We start from the raw sequence: 22,559 nt of genomic DNA, 5'->3' as shown, positions 1-22,559 counted from the left end.
ATCAGGAGGTCTAAAAGGAGTCATAGTACCACTAATCAGGAGGTCTAGAAGGAGTCATAGTACCACTAATCAGAAGGTCTAGGAGGAGTCATAGTACCACTAATCAGGAGGTCTAGGAGTCATAGTACCACTAATCAGGAGGTCTAGGAGTCCTAGTACTACTAATCAGGAGGTCTAGGAGGAGTCATAGTACCACTAATCAGGAGGTCTAGAAGGAGTCATAGTACTACTAATCAGGAGGTCTAGAAGGAGTCATAGTACCACTAATCAGAGTGTCCAAGTGAACCTGCGATAGACTGTTACCTGTCCAGGCGAGCCTTCACCCTCAGTCAGCTGGGATTGGCTCCGCCCCCTGAAACCTTAATGAGGATTACCTGGTGTATAGATGATGATCTAGACTCTTGTACAAAATGAGACAAAATGGCTCAAAATTAGTCAAATATGACTCGAGGTTTGTATAAAATGACCCAGGTGTCCCACCAGAACCTGGACAGTGTGAGACCTGAACCCTACAGAACCTTCATGGTATAGACCTGAACCCAACAGAACCCCTCCAGCAAAGATCAGCTGAATAAAACAGAGAACAGTGTGAGAAGATATGAGCAGAAATGAGTGGACTCTGGTTCCTCCATGCCGAGAGTCATTAGATATTTGGTGATATTGATCAGATATTGATCAGGGAAGCTGCTGTTTTACTGAAAACGTTTTTATCTTTAATAAAATGGGGTTTTAAAAATGTGACGAAGTAAAACATGTCTAATTAAAACTCTGATGAGGACAGAAATAATAAATAAATATTAAATAATATTCTCAGTTTTCCTTTTTAAACCCGCCCCGGTTCCGGAGCTTCCGCCGACCCGCCGCTGAATCTCTTCCCGGACCAAGTGACCTGTGACCCGGATGCTTTCAGCCGGACACGCCGTGGGATCCTCCGACATGCGGCTGGTTCCTGCTCGGTGATCTGAGGGAGACACACCCGAACGGTCCGGTTCGACTAAGGTGAGCAGGTTTCCGTCATTCTCACCGGTAGGTGAACACCGGTACCGGCGGTGTCACCGGGATGGTCCCCGGCGGGATCAGACCCACGGAACCGAACCATCGGCAGGTATGGCCCGAGCTAAGCCGTATAAAACACCGTAAAGCGGCTCCTGCTGGTCCACCAGGTCCGAACAGGTGCTGGTAACACATCTGGACCCGGTTTTCTGTCGGTTCTGGTTCTGTTTTGAGCTCCAGCGGCCGTTAGCCGGTTAGCTCCGGCTAGCAGTTAGCAGCAGCTAGCTCAGTGAGGAGGCTAACGTTAGCTTCACCCGGTTCTTACCCGGTTCTGACCCGGTTCTGACCGCTTTACCGCCCAGTAGAGCTGCTTTGATACTGATTAGCTCCCGGTGTTCCGGTGGTACCGGGACCGGAGCTGTTGCCACCGGGTTGCATCATGCCAGGCTAGTCCGGTAGCTTCCCTGTCCAGACCCTGACCGGTGCCGACACACTCAACTGGTGTCCAGTAGAACCGAGCCTCGGTACCGGAGGCCGTCAGCAGCCACTTATTTACCTTAAATGAGCGGAACCGGTTCCGTTCAAACAAACTCCTGGACTCTGATCGAAAACTTCATTTATTTAAATTAAAAAGTAAAATTCTATAAATAAAAAAAAAAAACAGATTAGAAACACAAACATCCGGTGTGTTGTTGTTGTTGTTTTTAATAATCATCTCAGGTTAAAGTCAGTTAGATCAGATTAAATTAATCTGTGGCCACTTTATTAAGGACAGCAGCAGCTCTGTTTTACTTATTGATCATTCAGTTTAATTTTAGTCTTTATTATGGAGGTTTCTAATATTTATAATTTTAGTGTTTATTATGGAGATTTGTAATATTTATAATTAAATTTTAGTGTTTATTATGGAGGTTTCTAATATTTTTAATTTAATTTTAGTGTTTTTTAGAGAGGTTTCTAATATTTATATTTGAATTTTAGAGTTTATTATGGAGGTTTGTAATATTTATAATTTAATATTAGTGTTTATTATGGAGGTTTCTAATATTTATAATTTTAGTGTTTATTATGGAGGTTTCTAATATTTATAATTTAATTTTTGTGTTTATTATGGAGGTTTCTAATGTTTATAATTTAATTTTAGTGTTTATTATGGAAGTTTCTAATATTTTTATTTAATTTTAGTATTTTTAGGGAGGTTTCTAATATTTATAATTTAATTTTAGTGTTTATTATGGAGGTTTCTAATATTTATATTTTAATTTTAGTATTTATTATGGAGTTTCCTAATATTTATAGTTGAATTTTAGTGTTTATTACGGAGGTTTCTAATATTTATAATTTTAGTGTTTATTATGGAGGTTTCTAATATTTATAATTTAATTTTAGTGTTTTTTATGGATGTTTCTAATATTAATAATTTTAGTGTTTATTATGGAGTTTTCTAATATTTATAGTTGAATTTTAGTGTTTATTACGGAGGTTTCTAATATTTATAATTTTAGTGTTTATTATGGAGGTTTCTAATATTTATAATTTAATTTTAGTGTTTATTATGGAGGTTTCTAATAGTTATAATTTTAGTGTTTTTTATGGAGGTTTCTAATATTTATAATTTAATTTCAGTGTTTATTATGGAGATTTCTAATATTTATAATTTAATTTTAGTGTTATGGAGGTTTCTAATATTTATAATTTATAAATAATCTATAATCTGAGCGCAAGACAGCGCGAGAAAACTCACCATTCTGAGAGGTTTGTTCACTGTTGACAAAGTACTTCGTCAAGTAATGGCTGACTCAGATTCTGAAGAGGAATATTCACCCTCTGATGAAGACGTTCAGTCGTCCAGTGAGACAGAAAGTGATGCTGCGTCTGTGCGTAACGGCAGCGAGTCCGTGCGCCATGACAGTCCACAAGCAGCACATACTGGAGACCATGCTTTGCTTCACCTTGTCCGGGGTGGCAGGAGGGGACGTGGTGGGTGTAGCAGGAGGGGACGTGGTGGGTGTAGCAGGGGAGGCAGGAGGGGACGTGGTGGGTGTAGCAGGAGGGGACGTGGTGGGTGTAGCAGGGGTGGCAGGAGGGGACGTGGTGGGTGTAGCAGGGGAGGCAGGAGGGGACGTGGTGGGTGTAGCAGGGGTGGCAGGAGGGGACGTGGTGGGTGTAGCAGGGGTGGCAGGAGGGGACGTGGTGGGTGTAGCAGGGGTGGCAGGAGGGGACGTGGTGAGTGTAGCAGGGGAGGCAGGAGGGGACGTGGTGGGTGTAGCAGGGGAGGCAGGAGGGGACGTGGTGGGTGTAGCAGGGGTGGCAGGAGGGGACGTGGTGGGTGTAGCAGGAGGGGACGTGGTGGGTGTAGCAGGAGGGGACGTGGTGGGTGTAGCAGGGGTGGCAGGAGGGGACGTGGTGGGTGTAGCAGGGGTGGCAGGAGGGGACGTGGTGGGTGTAGCAGGGGAGGCAGGAGGGGACGTGGTGGGTGTAGCAGGGGAGGCAGGAGGGGACGTGGTGGGTGTAGCAGGAGGGGACGTGGTGGGTGTAGCAGGGGTGGCAGGAGGGGACGTGGTGGGTGTAGCAGGGGTGGCAGGAGGGGACGTGGTGGGTGTAGCAGGGGAGGCAGGAGGGGACGTGGTGGGTGTAGCAGGGGAGGCAGGAGGGGACGTGGTGGGTGTAGCAGGAGGGGACGTGGTGGGTGTAGCAGGGGTGGCAGGAGGGGACGTGGTGGGTGTAGCAGGGGTGGCAGGAGGGGACGTGGTGGGTGTAGCAGGGGTGGCAGGAGGGGACCTGGTGGGTGTAGCAGGGGAGGCAGGAGGGGACGTGGTGGGTGTAGCAGGGGAGGCAGGAGGGGACGTGGTGGGTGTAGCAGGAGGGGACGTGGTGGGTGTAGCAGGGGTGGCAGGAGGGGACGTGGTGGGTGTAGCAGGGGTGGCAGGAGGGGACGTGGTGGGTGTAGCAGGGGAGGCAGGAGGGGATGTGGTGGGTGTAGCAGGGGTGGCAGGAGGGGATGTGGTGGGTGTAGCAGGGGTGGCAGGAGGGGACGTGGTGGGTGTAGCAGGAGGGGACGTGGTGGGTGTAGCAGGGGTGGCAGGAGGGGACGTGGTGGGTGTAGCAGGGGTGGCAGGAGGGGACGTGGTGGGTGTAGCAGGGGTGGCAGGAGGGGACGTGGTGGGTGTAGCAGGAGGGGGACGTGGTGGGTGTAGCAGGGGAGGCAGGAGGGGACGTGGTGGGTGTAGCAGGGGAGGCAGGAGGGGACGTGGTGGGTGTAGCAGGGGAGGCAGGAGGGGACGTGGTGGGTGTAGCAGGAGGGGACGTGGTGGGTGTAGCAGGGGTGGCAGGAGGGGACGTGGTGGGTGTAGCAGGGGTGGCAGGAGGGGACGTGGTGGGTGTAGCAGGGGAGGCAGGAGGGGATGTGGTGGGTGTAGCAGGGGTGGCAGGAGGGGATGTGGTGGGTGTAGCAGGGGTGGCAGGAGGGGACGTGGTGGGTGTAGCAGGAGGGGACGTGGTGGGTGTAGCAGGGGTGGCAGGAGGGGACGTGGTGGGTGTAGCAGGGGTGGCAGGAGGGGACGTGGTGGGTGTAGCAGGGGTGGCAGGAGGGGACGTGGTGGGTGTAGCAGGAGGGGACGTGGTGGGTGTAGCAGGGGTGGCAGGAGGGGACGTGGTGGGTGTAGCAGGGGAGGCAGGAGGGGACGTGGTGGGTGTAGCAGGGGGTGGCAGGAGGGGACGTGGTGGGTGTAGCAGGGGAGGCAGGAGGGGACGTGGTGGGTGTAGCAGGAGGGGACATGGTGGGTGTAGCAGGGGTGGCAGGAGGGGACGTGGTGGGTGTAGCAGGGGTGGCAGGAGGGGACGTGGTGGGTGTAGCAGGGGAGGCAGGAGGGGACGTGGTGGGTGTACCAGGGGTGGCAGGAGGGGACGTGGTGGGTGTAGCAGGGGAGGCAGGAGGGGGACGTGGTGGGTGTAGCAGGGGTGGCAGGAGGGGACGTGGTGGGTGTAGCAGGGGAGGCAGGAGGGGACGTGGTGGGTGTAGCAGGAGGGGACGTGGTGGGTGTAGCAGGAGGGGACGTGGTGGGTGTAGCAGGGGTGGCAGGAGGGGACGTGGTGGGTGTAGCAGGGGTGGCAGGAGGGGACGTGGTGGGTGTAGCAGGAGGGGACGTGGTGGGTGTAGCAGGAGGGGACGTGGTGGGTGTAGCAGGGGTGGCAGGAGGGGACGTGGTGGGTGTAGCAGGGGTGGCAGGAGGGGACGTGGTGGGTGTAGCAGGGGAGGCAGGAGGGGACGTGGTGGGTGTAGCAGGAGGGGACGTGGTGGGTGTAGCAGGAGGGGGACGTGGTGGGGTGTAGCAGGGGTGGCAGGAGGGGGACGTGGTGGGTGTAGCAGGGGTGGCAGGAGGGGACGTGGTGGGTGTAGCAGGGGAGGCAGGAGGGGACGTGGTGGGTGTAGCAGGGGTGGCAGGAGGGGACGTGGTGGGTGTAGCAGGGGTGGCAGGAGGGGACGTGGTGGGTGTAGCAGGGGTGGCAGGAGGGGACGTGGTGGGTGTAGCAGGGGAGGCAGGAGGGGACGTGGTGGGTGTAGCAGGGGTGGCAGGAGGGGACGTGGTGGGTGTAGCAGGGGTGGCAGGAGGGGACGTGGTGGGTGTAGCAGGAGGGGACGTGGTGGGTGTAGCAGGAGGAAACGTGGTGGGTGTAGCAGGGGTGGCAGGAGGGGACGTGGTCGGTGTAGCAGGGGTGGCAGGAGGGGACGTGGTGGGTGTAGCAGGGGTGGCAGGAGGGGACGTGGTGGGTGTGTAGCAGGGGTGGCAGGAGGGGACGTGGTGGGTGTAGCAGGGGTTGCAGGAGGGGACGGTGGTGGTGTAGCAGGGGAGGCAGGAGGGGGATGTGGTGGGGTGTAGCAGGGGGTGGCAGGAGGGGAGCGTGGTGGGTGTAGCAGGGGTGGCAGGAGGGGACGTGGTGGGTGTAGCAGGGGTGGCAGGAGGGGACGTGGTGGGTGTAGCAGAGGGTGGCAGGAGGGGACGTGGTGGGTGTAGCAGGAGGGGACGTGGTGGGTGTAGCAGGAGGAAACGTGGTGGGTGTAGCAGGGGTGGCAGGAGGGGACGTGGTCGGTGTAGCAGGGGTGGCAGGAGGGGACGTGGTGGGTGTAGCAGGGGTGGCAGGAGGGGACGTGGTCGGTGTAGCAGGGGGTGGCAGGAGGGGACGTGGTGGGGTGTAGCAGGGGGTGGCAGGAGGGACGTGGTGGGTGTAGCAGGAGGAAACGTGGTGGGTGTAGCAGGGGTGGCAGGAGGGGACGTGGTCGGGTGTAGCAGGGGTGGCAGGAGGGGACGTGGTGGGTGTAGCAGGGGTGGCAGGAGGGGACGTGGTGGGTGTAGCAGGGGTGGCAGGAGGGGACGTGGTGGGTGTAGCAGGGGTAGCAGGAGGAGACGTGGTGGGTGTAGCAGGGGTGGTCAAAACACCGCTAATAGTGAGGTGGGTAGCGGGGATGCAAAAAAACGCGGAAATAGCGGCAGACGCGGGAGAAAATGCACTGATAATAGCGGCGGAGGCCGCAGTGGCGTTCACGGCCCCGCCGTAAATGATGATTATGATGGCTGGGTTTGCTTGAGAGATGAGGAACAGTGTCACAAGTGGATCAGACATTTTGATGAGCCTGCTGGGTATCGTGGAGAAAGGAATCTGACAAATTCTGAGCCAAGCAATGCCATCTTGATCGATAAACGTCTGTAAAAGTTATGTAATCCATATGTCCGCCGCCTGGTGACGTCATGATATGCAAATTAGATGAGTGAACTTACTCCCATCACAAACTTTGGATCATACTGATGATTTTACTCATTTACAGTATGCCTTTATCTCTAATCATTTTCAAGTTACAACCTTTTGAAAAAGTGATATCAAAACTGAATATTTTATTGAAAAAACTGTGGCGCCTAAAGGGTTAATTTTTGTGTTTATTATGGAGGTTTCTAATATTAATAATTTTAGTGTTTATTATGGAGGTTTCTAATATTTTTAATTTAATTTTAGTGTTTATTATGGAGGTTTCTAATATTAATAATTTTAGTGTTTATTATGGAGGTTTCAAATATTTATAATTTTTGTGTTTATTATGGAGGTTTCTAATATTTATAATTTTAGTGTTTATTATGGAGGTTTCTAATATTTATAATTTAATTTTTGTGTTTATTATGGAGTATCTAATATTAATAATTTTAGTGTTTATTATGGAGGTTTCAAATATTTATAATTTTAGTGTTTATTATGGAGGTTTCTAATATTTATAATTTAATTTTAGTGTTTATTATGGAGGTTTCTAATAGTAATAATTTTAGTGTTTATTATGGAGGTTTCTAATATTAATAATTTTAGTGTTTATTATGGAGTTTTCTAATATTTATAGATGAATTTTAGTGTTTATTACGGAGGTTTCTAATATTTATAATTTTAGTGTTTATTATGGAGGTTTCTAATATTTTTTATTTCATTTTAGTGTTTATTATGGAGGTTTCTAATATTAATAATTTTAGTGTTTATTATGGAGGTTTCAAATATTTATAATTTTAGTCTTTATTATGGAGGTTTCTAATATGTATAATTTTAGTGTTTATTATGGAGGTTTCTAATACTTATAATTTAATTTTTGTGTTTATTATGGAGGTTTCTAATATTAATAATTTTCGTGTTTATTATGGAGGTTTCTAATATTTATAATTTAATTTTAGTATTTATTATGGAGTTTTCTAATATTTATAGTTAAATTTTAGTGTTTATTACGGAGGTTTCTAATATTTATAATTTTAGTGTTTATTATGGAGGTTTCTAATATTTATAATTTAATTTTAGTGTTTTTTATGGATGTTTCTAATATTAATAATTTTAGTGTTTATTATGGAGGTTTCTAATATTTATAATTTAATTTTAGTGTTTTTTATGGATGTTTCTAATATTAATAATTTTAGTGTTTATTATGGAGGTTTCTAATATTAATAATTTTAGTGTTTATTATGGAGGTTTCAAATAGTTATAATTTTAGTGTTTATTATGGAGGTTTCTAATATTTATAATTTTAGTGTTTATTATGGAGGTTTCTAATATTTATAATTTAATTTTTGTGTTTATTATGGAGGTTTCTAATATTTTTAATTTAATTTTAGTGTTTATTATGGAGGTTTCTAATATTAATAATTTTAGTGTTTATTATGGAGGTTTCAAATATTTATAATTTTTGTGTTTATTATGGAAGTTTCTAATATTAATAATTTTAGTGTTTATTATGGAGGTTTCTAATATTTATAATTTTAGTGTTTATTATGGAGGTTTCTAATATTTATAATTAAATTTTTGTGTTTATTATGGAGGTTTCTAATATTAATAATTTTAGTGTTTTTTATGGAGGTTTCTAATATTTATAATTAAATTTTTGTGTTTATTATGGAGGTTTCTAATATTAATAATTTTAGTGTTTATTATGGAGGTTTCTAATATTTATAATTACATTTTTGTGTTTATTATGGAGGTTTCTAATATTAATAATTTTAGTGTTTATTATGGAGGTTTCTAATATTGATAATTTAATGTTTATTATGGAGGTTTCTAATATTTATAATTTAATTTTTGTGTTTATTATGGCGGTTTCTAATATTTATAATTTTAGTGTTTATTATGGAGGATTTTAATATTTATAATTTAATTTTTGTGTTTATTGTGGCGGTTTCTAATATTTTTCTCCCTTGAAGAATAATGAGATGAACACTCAGCAGCCCCTTTATTAGAAACGCCTGCTGAAGTGCTGAACCTGATCATCTCTGGTTCTGGACTTTACTTATGTGTTGTTTCTCCCACCCAGATGAGAGGATTCTGACCTGACCCATCCCTGAGGAGCGCTATCGGACCCATGGCCTGCCAGTCTGCCGTCATGGACGAGCAGGCGCTGCTGGGCCTCAACCCCAACGCCGACGCCCGCTACCGGCAGCGGGTAAGAAGGAGCTGGGGCCGGTTCTGGGGCCGGTACCGGGTCTGTAGGACCCAGAATCCTCGTATTTCTACTGCAGCAGCTTCTATAAAAGCTCTGAACAGACGACTGATTTAAAATATCAGAAACAGACGAATAAAACAATCCCAGCTTTTACAGAATAACTACAACTGACCGACTAAAACATCAGAATATAATAAATATAAACCTGATAAAGTATAAAATATAAAAACTAGAATTAATGCATGAAAACTCTAAAGGTTTAATCAGCTGCTGAGAGTCCAGAACATCTGAGACAATGTGGTGGAACCCACAGACCATGTGATGGTTAGAACCAGAGGTGGAACCCACAGACCATGTGATTTTTATATAATTTCTGTATATTTGTGTTCTAGATTTTAGAGGTGGAACCCACAACCTAAATACTTTCTGATCCGTGCTGCGTTATTTATTCATGCAGTCGCTCTGGTTTTCCTCTCATATTCATTTTTAACAAATTTTGGAACATTTTGAATAATTTTTTCAACGATTAATCACAGATTTACACCATTTTAGACAGTTTTGAGAAGATTTTTGCACAAGGTTATGTCCTTTTGGACAAATTTTGCGTCATTTTAAAAATGAATAATTAGACCTTTAGAGAGATGTTTTCAATCGTCAATGTCGGACGACAAAAACGAGACCGAAAATGACAAAAACGGGACAGGAAACGACAAAAACGAGAGATAAAACAACAAAAACGTGAGATAAAACGACAAAAACAAGACACAAAACGACAAAAACGAGGCGGAAAACGACAAAAACAAGATGGAAAATGACAAAAACGAGATGGAAAACAACAAAAACGACGGAAAACAACAAAACAAGAGACAAAATGACAAAAACGACCGAAAACGACAAAAACAAGACGAAAACGACAAAAGCAAGACACAAAACGGCAAAAACAAGACACAGAACGACAAAAGCAAGACAGAAAACGGCAAAAACAAGACACAGAATGACAAAAACAAGAGACAAAACGACAAAAGCAAGACACAAAACGACAAAAGCAAGACTGAAAATGACAAAAACAAGATGGAAAATGACAAAAACAAGACAGAAAACAAAAGCAAGACACAAAACGAGAAAAGCAAGACACAAAATGACAAAAACAAGATGGAAAACGACAAAAACGAGACAAAAACGACAAAAACCAGATGGAAAACGACGCAAATGATAAAAACTAAACGCAGAACAAAAATATAGAAACAACATCTACAGGATGAGGAGAGAAAACCACAACGAGACGTAAACTTAATTAATCTGAAGGTTCTCAGTCATCGGGTCCTGGTGATCATAGGAGCTCCAGGAGAAACCAGCTGGAGGTTTCTCTTCCAGAACCTCCAGCTGGTTTCTCCTGACTGAGAATCCAAACAGACAACAATGAGACTCAGAAACTCCTCATAGATCAGAGACTGGTCCAGGACTGATGTGTGGTTGTATAGATCAGTGGAGGTGGTCTGGTCTCCTAGGATTAAATGTCTTCTACATGAACCGATGAAGGGTTCCAGCTTTCTTCTGATATATGAACCTGTGTGGTTGTGTAGATCAGTGGAGGTGGTCTGGTCTCCTAGGGTTAGATGTCTTCTACATGAGCTGATGAAGGGTACCAGGTTTCTTCTCATACGCGAACCTGTGTGTTTAGGCCATGGCTTACTTTGAGCAGCTGAAGGAGTCTCAGGATGCCTGGGAGGTTTGTGCAGAAGCTCTGGCCAAAGGGATCTACAGGTGAGTCCAGATCTTCATACCTGTAGTCAGACCTCCTCTTGTTGAACAGAACCTCAACATCTGTCTGTCTTCCAGTGACGACCATGTCAAGTTCTTCTGCTTCCAAGTTCTGGAGCATCAGATCAAGTTCAGGTGAGCAGCAGGTTTCTGGGTTGATATTCTCCCTGGTTGGTTCCACCTGTGTGACCTTCTCACCTGGCTGTGTTGCAGACATGCAGGTCTGAGTGCAGCCCAGCAACAGCTCATCAGAGAGACCCTGATGAAGTGGCTCCAGGTTCAGGTAGGTTCTGGTACCACGGCCGGGTTTCTGGATGTTCTGTGTTGGTTCTCCACTGATGGTGTTCTCTTGTCAGCTGATGAATGCTCAGCCGGAGAAGCCCTTCATCAGGAACAAAGCTGCTCAGGTGTTGGCCCTCACCTTCGTCATGGAGTACCTCACTCTGTGGCCTAAGTTCTTCTTCGACATCCTGTCTCTGGTCGGCCTGAACCCCCACGGAGTGGACGTCTACCTGAGGACCCTGATGGCCATCGACGCCGAGGTGGTGGACCGGGACATCCTGCACTCACCTGAGGTCAGAGGTCACCTTTGAATAATAATAATAATTATTATTATTAATATTAGGACATCCTGCACTCACCTGAGGTCACCTTTACTACTACTACTACTACTATTATTATTTATTTATTTATTTTTTTTTTTTTTTTTTTTTGCAGCGTCCTGATGGAGCTGATAGTTTTTATTGAACCTAAACTGGATGATTAAATAGATAAAGATGTTTGGAGATGAAGGTTTCTGTGTAGAACCAAAATTCAGGAAGCAGGTTTGAGGAACCAGAGAGCTGCAGCTTCACAGCTGGTTTGAAGTTTGGGGTAGAAGCTTCCAGAACATGATATGTGTTTATCAGAAGATGTTTGGACCTTCTGTTGTTTTCAGGAGACCCGTAGGAACACTCTGATCAAAGATTCCATGAGGGAGCAGTGCATCCCCAGCCTGGTGGAGTCCTGGTTCCAGATCCTGCAGACCTACCAGCTCACCCACCCAGAGCTCACCTGCCAGTGTCTGGAGGTGGTGGGAGCCTATGTGTCCTGGATCGACCTCAACCTGATCGCCAACGACCGGTAGGTCACCTCCAGGCGTTCTGGAAACGTTTCTTTAAAGCTCTCTGGGTTTCTGCTGCAAGTCATCTGATGCTTCTTAGATCAAAGCAGGTTTCAGACTTTATTTAAATGAAGCTGCTGCTCTGCTCCTGGAGCATCTACCTGAAACATCTGGTGAAACATCTGGAGAAACATCTGGAGGCAGCATCAGGAAAACCAGCTTCTTTTTCAACCTGAAGAATGATCCATAAAACAACAGTTAAAGTTTAGTGTGAAATTATTGGAAGCAAGTTGTTCTGGTTAAGGTCCACGTGTGTCTCCTGGTCTGTGAACCTGCTGTTGAGTCAGACGTGTGTTGTATGTAGTTAACATGTTGTATGTTTTGTTAACGTGTTGTATGTTGTTAACATGTAGTATGTTGTTAATGTGTTGTATGTTGCTAACGTGTTGTATGTAGTTAACGTGTTGTATGTTGTTAACATGTATGTTGTTGCCGTGTTGTATGTTGTTAACGTGTTGTATGTTGTTAACGTATTGTATGTTGTTAACGTGTTGTATGTTACCTCCAGCTTTGTGAACGTGCTGCTGAGCCAGATGTCGGTTAACGTGTTGTATGTTGTTAACGTGTTGTTAATGTGTTGTATGTTACCTCCAGCTTTGTGAATGTGCTACTGAGCCAGATGTCGGTGGAGGAGCTGCGTGAGGAGGCGTGTGACTGCCTGTTTGAGATCGTGAATAAGGGGATGGACCCAGTGGATAAGACCAAGCTGGTGGAGTCTCTCTGCCAGGTGCTGCAGTCTGCCGGCTTCTTCAACGTGGACCAGGTGAGTGTTGGTACCTGGACGGGTGTGAGCGTGTGGTTCCCGGTCGGTGTCTGACGTGGTTCCTCCCCTCAGGAGGAGGACGTGGACTTCCTGGCCAAGTTCTCGCGGCTGGTGAACGGGATGGGCCAGAGTCTGGTCCTCAGCTGGACCAAGCTGGTCAAAGCTGGAAACGTGAAGGAGGTGGCGGAGACGCTGCAGGCGGTGGAGGCCAAGGTTCCTCTGATGCTGCAGCTGCTGGTCCACGAGGACGACGACATCTCAGCCAACATCGTGGGCTTCTGCTACGAATACCTGCATGTCCTCAAACAGGTGAGTGATGAGGCCATCTTTAAAGACACCTTTTTAGCTGTCCATCAGTGAAGGTAATGTCGGTTTGTAGATCTTCTACTGACTGCTGTGATGGTTGAACTGTGTTTCTCTGCAGCTTCCTCAGCTGACAGACCAGCAGAAGGCCAACATCGAGGTGAGTCTGACTCTAGAAGATGCTTCAAGTCCAGATTGTTCTCCAGACTAGAGGTGAATGAACCTAAACCATCTGCTCTCTGCAGGCTGTGATGCTCGCTGTCATGAAGAAGCTGACCTACAACGACGAGTACAACTTTGAGAACGAGGTGAGTCTGCTGAGCATCGGCCGTTTGGTTTGGACAACATTTGGAGAACATTGGTCAGACGTTGTTTTGTTGTTCAGGGGGAGGACGAGGCGATGTTCGTGGAGTACAGGAAGCAGCTGAAGATGCTGCTGGACCGACTGGCTCAGGTTTCACCAGAGCTGCTGCTGGAAGCTGTCCGCCGGGTCTTCAACAACACCATGCAGTAAGACGTCTACCTTCTACCGCTCTACTTTCTGTCTGTTTGACCTACTACCACTCTACTTTCTGTCTGTTTGGCCTTCTACTGCTCTACTTACTGTCTGTTTGACCTTCCACTGCTCTACTTCCTGTCTAACCTTCTACCGCTCTACTTCGTGTCTGTTTGACCTTCCACTGCTCTACTTCCTGTCTGTTTGACCTTCTACCGCTCTACTTCCTGTCTGTTTGACCTTCCACTGCTCTACTTCCTGTCTAACCTTCTACCACTCTACTTCCTGTCTGTTTGACCTTCCACTGCTGTACTTCCTGTCTGTTTGACCTTCTACCGCTCTACTTCCTGTCTGTTTGACCTTCCACTGCTCTACTTCCTGTCTGTTTGATCTACTACTGCTCTGCTTCCTGTCTGTTTGACCTTCCACCGTTCTACTTCCTGTCTGTTTGACCTTCTACCGCTCTACTTCCTGTCTGTTTGACCTTCCACTGCTCTACTTCCTGTCTGTTTGACCTTCTACTGCTCTACTTCCTGTCTGTTTGACCTACTACTGCTCTGCTTCCTGTCTGTTTGACCTTCCACCGCTCTACTTCCTGTCTGTTTGACCTTCTACCGCTCTACTTCCTGTCTGTTTGACCTTCCACTGCTCTACTTCCTGTCTGTCTGACCTTCTACCGCTCTACTTCCTGTCTGTTTGACCTTCTACCGCTCTACTTCGTGTCTGTTTGACCTTCCACTGCTCTACTTCCTGTCTGTTTGACCTTCTACCGCTCTACTTCCTGTCTGTTTGACCTTCCACTGCTCTACTTCCTGTCTGTTTGATCTACTACTGCTCTGCTTCCTGTCTGTTTGACCTTCCACCGTTCTACTTCCTGTCTGTTTGACCTTCTACCGCTCTACTTCCTGTCTGTTTGACCTTCCACTGCTCTACTTCCTGTCTGTTTGACCTTCTACTGCTCTACTTCCTGTCTGTTTGACCTACTACTGCTCTGCTTCCTGTCTGTTTGACCTTCCACCGCTCTACTTCCTGTCTGTTTGACCTTCTACCGCTCTACTTCCTGTCTGTTTGACCTTCCACTGCTCTACTTCCTGTCTGTTTGACCTTCCACTGCTCTACTTCCTGTCTCTGTCACCTGCTGCTGATGTACTTCCTGCCTGTTTGACCTGCTGATGAAACTCGACACAAAACCACGAAACGAGACATAAAATGTCTGATGTATTTCCTGCTGATGTCCTTCCTGCTGATGTCATCCCTGTCTGTCCTTCCTGTTGATGTCCTTCCTGTCTGTCCTTCCTGCTGATGTCCTTCCTGCCTGTCCTTCCTGCTGGTGTCCTTCCTGTCTGTCCTTCCTGCTGATGTCCTTCCTGTCAGGGTGTGGCAGACGGCGGCCTTCATGGAGGTGGAGGTGGCCATCCGGCTGCTCTACATGTTGGGTGAAGCTCTGCCGGCGTCTCACGGTGCTCATTTCAGCGGCGATACGGCGAAGACGAGCGCCCTGCAGGACATGATGCAGACGGTGGGTCACATGCCTGCTCAGCTGTGTTTCTGTTGGTCCCAGTAGTCAGACTAACGCTGGTTTTACTGGTTTTGCTGGTTCTTCTGGTCTCCAGCTGGTCTCCTGCGGCGTCAGCAGCTACCAACACACCTCCGTCTCTCTGGAGTTCTTTGAAACCGTCGTCCGGTACGATAAGTTCTTCATCGTGGAGCCGCAGCACATTCCCAACGTCCTGGTGAGGAACCAAGTACTTCTACTGAAGTACTGGTGAAGTAGTACTACCTTCACCACAGCTCAGAGGGAGTTTTTCACCTCTTCACATATATCTAACCATTAACAGCTGAGCTATTGATCAGGTAACTGACAGGAAACCATCATGGGGTGGATTTGGAGTCTTTAGAATTTTTACAAACTAAGAAGAACCTGATGATGAGATGAATCCACAGCACTAAAGTCCAGTTCTGACCTGAATCAGCTGATTGATCTGATGTTTGGTCTGAAGCAGATCAGCTGATTTAATGTGATGTTTGGTCTTCAGATGGCATTTCTGGACCAGAGAGGTCTGAGACACAACAGCCCAAAGGTCCGCAGCAGAGTGGCCTACCTGTTCTCCAGGTTCATCAAGACCCTGCAGTGAGTCCACATCACTCCTTAGGCACAACTACAACACAACTACATAAACAACAACAACACAACTACACAACTCTGGAGATATCCACAGTTTGAAGGTAGAACTCTGATCATAAATAGTTACTGGAGATGAAGAACCGGATGTTCTGGAGTGTTCTGAGGAGGTTTTGGTTGGTTTTAATGTGGATTCTGGTGTTTCCTGTTGGCTTATCTCAGGTCTGTTCTCTCCTCAGTAAACACATGAACGCCTTTGTTGAAGACATCCTGACCAGGATCCAGGACCTGCTGGAACTCGCTCCTCCGGTAAGTCTGGTCATGTGATCACTTTCAGTGGGCCGTCTTCACTCTGATTGGTCCGTCTTCTCTCTGAGTGGTCCATCTACACACTGATTGGTCCGTCTCCTCTCTGATTGGTCCGTCTTCTCTCTGATTGGTCCGTCTTCACTCTGATTGGTCCGTCTTCTCTCTGAGTGGTCCATCTACACACTGATTGGTCCGTCTCCTCTCTGATTGGTCCGTCTTCTCTCTGATTGGTCCGTCTTCACTCTGATTGGTCAGTCTTCTCTCTGATTGGTCCGTCTTCTCTCTGATTGGTCCGTCTCCTCTCTGATTGGTCTGTCTTCTCTCTGAGTGGTCCATCTACACACTGATTGGTCCGTCTCCTCTCTGATTGGTCCGTCTTCTCTCTGATTGCTCCGTCTTCACTCTGATTGGTCCGTCTTCTCTCTGATTGGTCCGTCTTCTCTCTGATTGGTCTGTGTTCTCTCTGAGTGGTCCATCTTCACTCTGATTGGTCCGTCTTCTCTCTGATTGGTCCGTCTTCACTCTGATTGGTCCGTCTTCTCTCTGATTGCTCCGTCTTCACTTTTATTGGTCCATCTTCTCTCTGATTGGTCCGTCTTCTCTCTGAGTGGTCCGTCTTCTCACTGATTGGTCCGTCTTCACTCTGATTGGTCCGTCTTCTCTCTGATTGGTCCGTCTTCACTCTGATTGGTCCGTCTTCTCTCTGATTGGTCCGTCTTCTCACTGATTGGTCCGTCTTCACTCTGATTCGTCCGTCTACTCTCTGATTGGTCCGTCTTCTCTCTTATTGGTCCGTCTTCTCTCTTATTGGTCCGTCTTCACTCTGATTGGTCCGTCTTCACTCTGATTGGTCCGTCTTCACTCTGATTGGTCCGTCTTCTCTCTGATTGGTCCGTCTTCACTCTGATTGGTCCGTCTTCTCTCTGATTGCTCCGTCTTCACTTTTATTGGTCCATCTTCTCTCTGATTGGTCCGTCTTCTCTCTGAGTGGTCCGTCTTCTCTCTGATTGGTCCGTCTTCTCGCTGATTGGTCCGTCTTCTCTCTGAGTGGTCCGTCTTCTCTCTGATTGGTCCGTCTTCTCTCTGAGTGGTCCGTCTTCTCTCTGATTGGTCCGTCTACTCTCTGATTGGTCCGTCTTCTCACTGATTGGTCCGTCTTCACTCTGATTGGTCCGTCTACTCTCTGATTGGTCCGTCTTCTCTCTTATTGGTCCGTCTTCTCTCTTATTGGTCCGTCTTCACTCTGATTGCTCCGTCTACTCTCTGATTGGTCCGTCTTCTCTCTGATTGGTCCGTCTTCACTCTGATTGGTCCGTCTTCTCTCTGATTGCTCCGTCTTCACTTTTATTGGTCCATCTTCTCTCTGATTGGTCCGTCTTCTCTCTGAGTGGTCCGTCTTCTCTCTGATTGGTCCGTCTTCACTCTGATTGGTCCGTCTTCTCTCTGATTGCTCCGTCTTCACTTTTATTGGTCCATCTTCTCTCTGATTGGTCCGTCTTCTCTCTGAGTGGTCCGTCTTCTCACTGATTGGTCCGTCTTCACTCTGATTGGTCCGTCTTCTCTCTGATTGGTCCATCTTCTCTCTGATTGCTCCGTCTTCACTTTTATTGGTCCATCTTCTCTCTGATTGCTCCGTCTTCTCTCTGAGTGGTCCGTCTTCTCACTGATTGGTCCGTCTTCACTCTGATTGGTCCGTCTTCACTCTGATTGGTCCGTCTTCTCTCTGATTGGTCCGTCTTCACTCTGATTGGTCCGTCTTCTCTCTGATTGCTCCGTCTTCACTTTTATTGGTCCATCTTCTCTCTGATTGGTCCGTCTTCTCTCTGAGTGGTCCGTCTTCTCTCTGATTGGTCCGTCTTCTCGCTGATTGGTCCGTCTTCTCTCTGAGTGGTCCGTCTTCTCTCTGATTGGTCCGTCTTCTCTCTGAGTGGTCCGTCTTCTCGCTGATTGGTCCGTCTACTCTCTGATTGGTCCGTCTTCTCACTGATTGGTCCGTCTTCACTCTGATTGGTCCGTCTACTCTCTGATTGGTCCGTCTTCTCTCTTATTGGTCCGTCTTCTCTCTTATTGGTCCGTCTTCTCTCTTATTGGTCCGTCTTCACTCTGATTGGTCCGTCTTCACTCTGATTGGTCCGTCTTCACTCTGATTGGTCCGTCTTCTCTCTGATTGGTCCGTCTTCACTCTGATTGGTCCGTCTTCTCTCTGATTGCTCCGTCTTCACTTTTATTGGTCCATCTTCTCTCTGATTGGTCCGTCTTCTCTCTGAGTGGTCCGTCTTCTCTCTGATTGGTCCGTCTTCTCTCTGATTGGTCCGTCTTCTCTCTGAGTGGTCCGTCTTCTCTCTGATTGGTCCGTCTTCTCTCTGAGTGGTCCGTCTTCTCTCTGATTGCTCCGTCTACTCTCTGATTGGTCCGTCTTCTCTCTTATTGGTCCGTCTTCTCTCTGATTGGTCCGTCTTCACTCTGATTGGTCCGTCTTCACTCTGATTGGTCCGTCTTCTCTCTGATTGGTCCGTCTTCTCTCTGATTGGTCAGGAGAACGGTTTCCCGGCGCTGCTGACCAGTGACGACCAGCTGTTCATGTTTGAGTCAGCGGGGGTTCTGATCGTGAACGGGGAGAGTCCGGTGGAGAGGAAGCAGGCCCTGATGAGGAGTCTTCTGGCTCCGCTGATGGATGCCTTCCGCCTGCTGCTCAACAAGCTGCCGCTGGAGACAGACGAGGAGCGCCAGGTCGCCATCGCCGACTGTCTGAGCCACGCCGTCGGCTTCGCCAGGTGAGGACCACACCTGTCAGAAGATAGGACGGAGTAATGGTCATGATGTAACTACAGAGAAGTTTGTTCTGAAACTTCTTCACACAGAACAACAAACATCTGGCTCAGCTTCTGACCAGCAGCTGAACATCTGGAGCCTCCATGACTTTCCTGTTTCTGTCTTCATCTCCTCTCTGAGGAGACATTTCAGAATGTTTAGCTGTTGGTCTCAGCTGAGTCAGAACCAGGAGGAAGTTCTGGTTTTACTGAATCTGGTTCAAACATTTCCATTGGTTAAATGAGACCCAGAGGTTAAAGTGATTCTGAGGATTCTAGGCTAAGACTTGGTTTACTGTCTTTACTGGTCTGTTGGTCACAGCTGACCAGTTCTTCCTGTTTGTTCAGTTTCTGCTAGTTAATGTCTCATTTTGGAGATTTTTAAAATCCACCAGCAGGTTGAGATGTTCAGAGTGTCAACTGGAGTCAGACAGACTGTTAGTTTATGTTAGTCTGGGTTAGTTTCTACCTCCAGTCTGATCAGTAAACTCTACCCAACAGTCGGACCAGTAAGGCGTTCAGCAACAAGCAGACGGTGAAGCAGTGCGGCTGTACCGAGGTATACAGAGACTGTCTGCAGACCTTCCTGCCTGCACTGAGCTGCCCCGTCCAGCGGGGGGTGCTGAGGAGCTCGGTTCGCTCCTTCCTGCACCGGATGATCATCTGTCTGGAGGAGGAGGTCCTGCCCTTCGTCCCTGCAGCCTCCGAGCACATGCTGAAGGACTGTGAGGCCAAAGACCTGCAGGAGTTCATCCCCCTCATCAGCCAGATCACGGCCAAGTTCAAGGTAGGCCGGCGCCTCCTGCTGGTCACAGTTAGACGGCTGTCAGACAGCCTCGTTAATGGCTTCTCCCGTTGCCATGGCAGCGGCAGGTGTCTCCCTTCCTGCAGCAGGTCTTCATGCCGCTGGTCCTCGCCATCTTCGAGGTGTTGGCTCGCCCGGCCGAGGACAATGACCAGGCGGCGGCGCTGGAAAAGCAGATGTTGAGGAGGAGCTACTTTAGCTTCATCCAGGCCATAACAGGCAGCGGCATGAATGAGGTGATGGCCAACCAGGGTGAGGAGAAACAAACATCTAACCTATCAAACATCCAAACTATCAAACATCTAAACTATCAAACATCTAAACTGATCCAGTATCAGTTCAGCTGGAAGTTCTGATTTATCAGTTGAACCCTCTGAACAGCTTCTACTTGATAATTGGAAATGAAGGATAATGACTGAGATGAAGGATGATGATTGAGATGAAGGATGATGATTGAGATGAAGGATGATGATTGAGATGATGGATGATGATTGAGATGAAGGACGATGATTGAGATGATGGATGATGATTGAGATGAAGGACGATGATTGCGATGATGGATGATGATTGAGATGAAGGATGATGATTGAGATGAAGGATGATGATTGAGATGAAGGATGATGATTGAGATGGACGATGATTGAGATGAAGGACGATGATTGAGATGATGGATGATGATTGAGATGAAGGACGATGATTGAGATGATGGATGATGATTGAGATGAAGGACGATGATTGCGATGATGGATGATGATTGAGATGATGGATGATGATTGAGATGAAGGACGATGATTGAGATGATGGATGATGATTGAGATGAAGGACGATGATTGAGATGATGGACGATGATTGAGATGAAGGACGATGATTGAGATGATGGATGATGATTGAGATGAAGGACGATGATTGCGCTGATGGATGATGATTGAGATGAAGGATGATGGATTCAGGTGGTGATTGAGATGATTCCTGGTTCCAGGAGCTGAGAACATCGAGCGGGTGGTCTTCACCATCATCCAGGGAGCCGTGGACTTCCCCGACCCGGTCGCCCAGAAGACCTGCTTCATCATCCTGTCCAAGCTGGTGGAGCTGTGGGGTGAGGCTCAGGGTTGGAGGTGTGTAGGTTCTGGTGGCGGTTCTGCAGCTCTAAACATGTGTTGTTCTTCAGGAGGGAAGGACGGGATGGTGGGCTTCCCAGACTTCATCTACAAACACATCGTTCCCGCCTGCTTCCTGGCTCCTCTCAAACCCACCTTCGACCTGTCGGACGCTCAGACGGTTCTGGTGAGTTTCTGAACCAGTCCATCCAGAAGACCTTTATCTTCAGAGCTTTCAGTGACTCTCTGTTTTCCAGACGCTGTCAGAATGCGCCGTCACTCTGAAGATGATTCATCTCAAACGGGTAAATCTGTTCATTAGACCAGCAGCTGGAGGTTCTCCAGAAGGTTCTCCAGGGGTTCTCTGAATGTTGATGATGTGTTTGTTTCAGGGGCCGGAGTTCATCCAGTTCCTGCAGCAGGAATACCTGCCGTCCCTGCAGGTGACGCCGGAGATCTCACAGGTGAGACCAACTCTGCCCTTCAAAATAAAAGTAGTTACTGAACCTGATGAGCTTCAGAAGCTGTTGGAGGAAAACGTTAAAACCAGCAGCTGAAGAACCAGTTTCTGTCAGGTTTAGATCAATAGATTTATTGATTAGTGATCAGCAGAAGCTTCAGTTACTGCTTTTAATCTATCAAAATACTGAAGCTCATTTCAATAAAGGATTTGATGCTTTTCTGTTTTTATGTTGTGTTTTTATCTGTTTCCTCTGTATGGTGACCTTGAGTGCTCTGAAAGGTGCCTATAAATGTATTATTATTATTAATAAATTTTTATTTTTCATTTTGCTGAAATATTTTTCTTATTTTTCTTCATGTCTGTTTATTTCACACATATTTTCTTTTTATTTATGCTTTATTCATGGAGGATCATTGTGCATGCAGCTGTATTTTGTATATTTTCAAATTTTTCTAAATATCTGCCTCCATTTCTGACTGTTTTTGTTTGGGACCGACTCTGTCTAAAAGTTCTTTTCTGGCTGCAGATGTTTGTTGTTGATCCAGTTACAGATTTATTTGTTGTTTGTGTCGTCAGGAACTCTGTCAGGTTCTACAGCAGCCCGACGTCAAGGTCCTCAAGAACTACATCAAGGTACGGCAGTCTGCTTCTGGTGCTGGTGCCGGTTCTTGTGCCGGTTCTGGTGCTGGTGCCGGTTCTTGTGCCGGTTCTGGGTCTGGTGCCAGTTCTGGTGCTGGTTCTTGTGCCAGTGCCGGTTCTGGTTCTTGTGCCGGTTCTGGTTCTGGTGCTGGTTGTGGTGCCGGTTCTGGTGCTGATGCTGGTTCTGGTGCTGGTCCCGGTTCTGGTGCCGGTGCTGGGTCTGGTTCCGGTGCCAATTCTGGTTCTGGTGCCGGTTCTGGTGCTGGGTCTGGGTCTGGTTCTGGTGCCGGTTCTGATTCTGGTGCGATTCTGATGATGGTGCCGGTTCTGGTGCCAGTGCTTGGTCTGGTTCTGGTTGCGGTTCTGGTTGTAGTTCTAGTCCTGGTTCTGGGTGTCTGACTGATGACCTCTTTCTTGTTCTGCAGGCGTTCTTCCAGCGGGCCAAGCTGTAGGATCAAACTGGAAGTTCACTGGAAGACTGACAGGAAGTGGTCGCTTCACCACTGTCAGAATAAAACAGGAACTTAGCGTAGGAGCTGCTTTGCACTTGAAGAGTAAATGCATCCCGAAGCCCAGACCGTCTACGAGAGCTGGACGTAGCTCCTGAGAGCCGAGCTGGTCCGGATCAGAACCGGGTGTTCAGGAAGCATCCGTGGGTAGAACCGTAGCTTTCCTCTAGTCCGCTTGCTGGGAAACATTTCAGACACATTTTGTTTTTACCGAGTTTGCTGCCACAGAAAGGACAGAAGAAGGGCTGAGTTGAATTTAAATGTGGCGTCCTTTTTTTAAATGGTTGATTTGAGGTTTGAAGTGAAACGTTGCAGCGACTGGACTTTAGTTTGAGGGTTTTGGGTCTCGGCCTGAAGCTCCATCGCTGCT

At 47.3% G+C, this 22,559-nt stretch overlaps 1 protein-coding gene across 1 annotated transcript; it reads left to right on the top strand.

Annotated features, from left to right (window-relative positions):
• The first annotated feature begins 843 nt into the window (after nt 1–843).
• xpot (exportin, tRNA (nuclear export receptor for tRNAs)) lies at nt 844–22,282 on the top strand. Its single transcript, XM_023278781.3, has 25 exons — nt 844–999; nt 8,822–8,950; nt 10,632–10,714; nt 10,790–10,846; nt 10,925–10,994; nt 11,068–11,286; nt 11,649–11,833; nt 12,468–12,636; nt 12,709–12,945; nt 13,061–13,099; nt 13,185–13,247; nt 13,325–13,449; nt 14,810–14,954; nt 15,049–15,168; nt 15,472–15,566; nt 15,797–15,866; nt 18,402–18,640; nt 19,178–19,463; nt 19,544–19,733; nt 20,461–20,577; nt 20,650–20,765; nt 20,836–20,883; nt 20,971–21,042; nt 21,618–21,674; nt 22,106–22,282. The coding sequence occupies exons 2-25, from the start codon at nt 8,870–8,872 to the stop codon at nt 22,130–22,132; spliced, it is 2,910 nt and encodes a 969-aa protein (XP_023134549.1). The 5' UTR covers nt 844–999; nt 8,822–8,869; the 3' UTR covers nt 22,133–22,282.
• Nucleotides 22,283–22,559: the final 277 nt, after the last annotated feature.

The sequence above is a fragment of the Amphiprion ocellaris genome, chromosome 21 (assembly GCF_022539595.1).
Source record: "Amphiprion ocellaris isolate individual 3 ecotype Okinawa chromosome 21, ASM2253959v1, whole genome shotgun sequence".
Lineage (NCBI taxonomy): Eukaryota > Metazoa > Chordata > Actinopteri > Pomacentridae > Amphiprion > Amphiprion ocellaris.
The sequence above is the reverse complement of the archived record's forward strand: the minus strand, read 5'-3'. Positions and strand labels throughout refer to the sequence as shown.

Coding starts and splice junctions, on each gene's coding strand:
- xpot (XM_023278781.3), top strand. CDS start 8,870: ATGGCCTGCCAGTCTGCCGTCATGGACGAGCAGGCGCTGCTGGGCCTC. Junction 13,248..13,324: donor AGTACAACTTTGAGAACGAG/GTGAGTCTGCTG, acceptor TTTGTTGTTCAG/GGGGAGGACGAGGCGATGTT. Junction 14,955..15,048: donor TGCAGGACATGATGCAGACG/GTGGGTCACATG, acceptor TCTGGTCTCCAG/CTGGTCTCCTGCGGCGTCAG.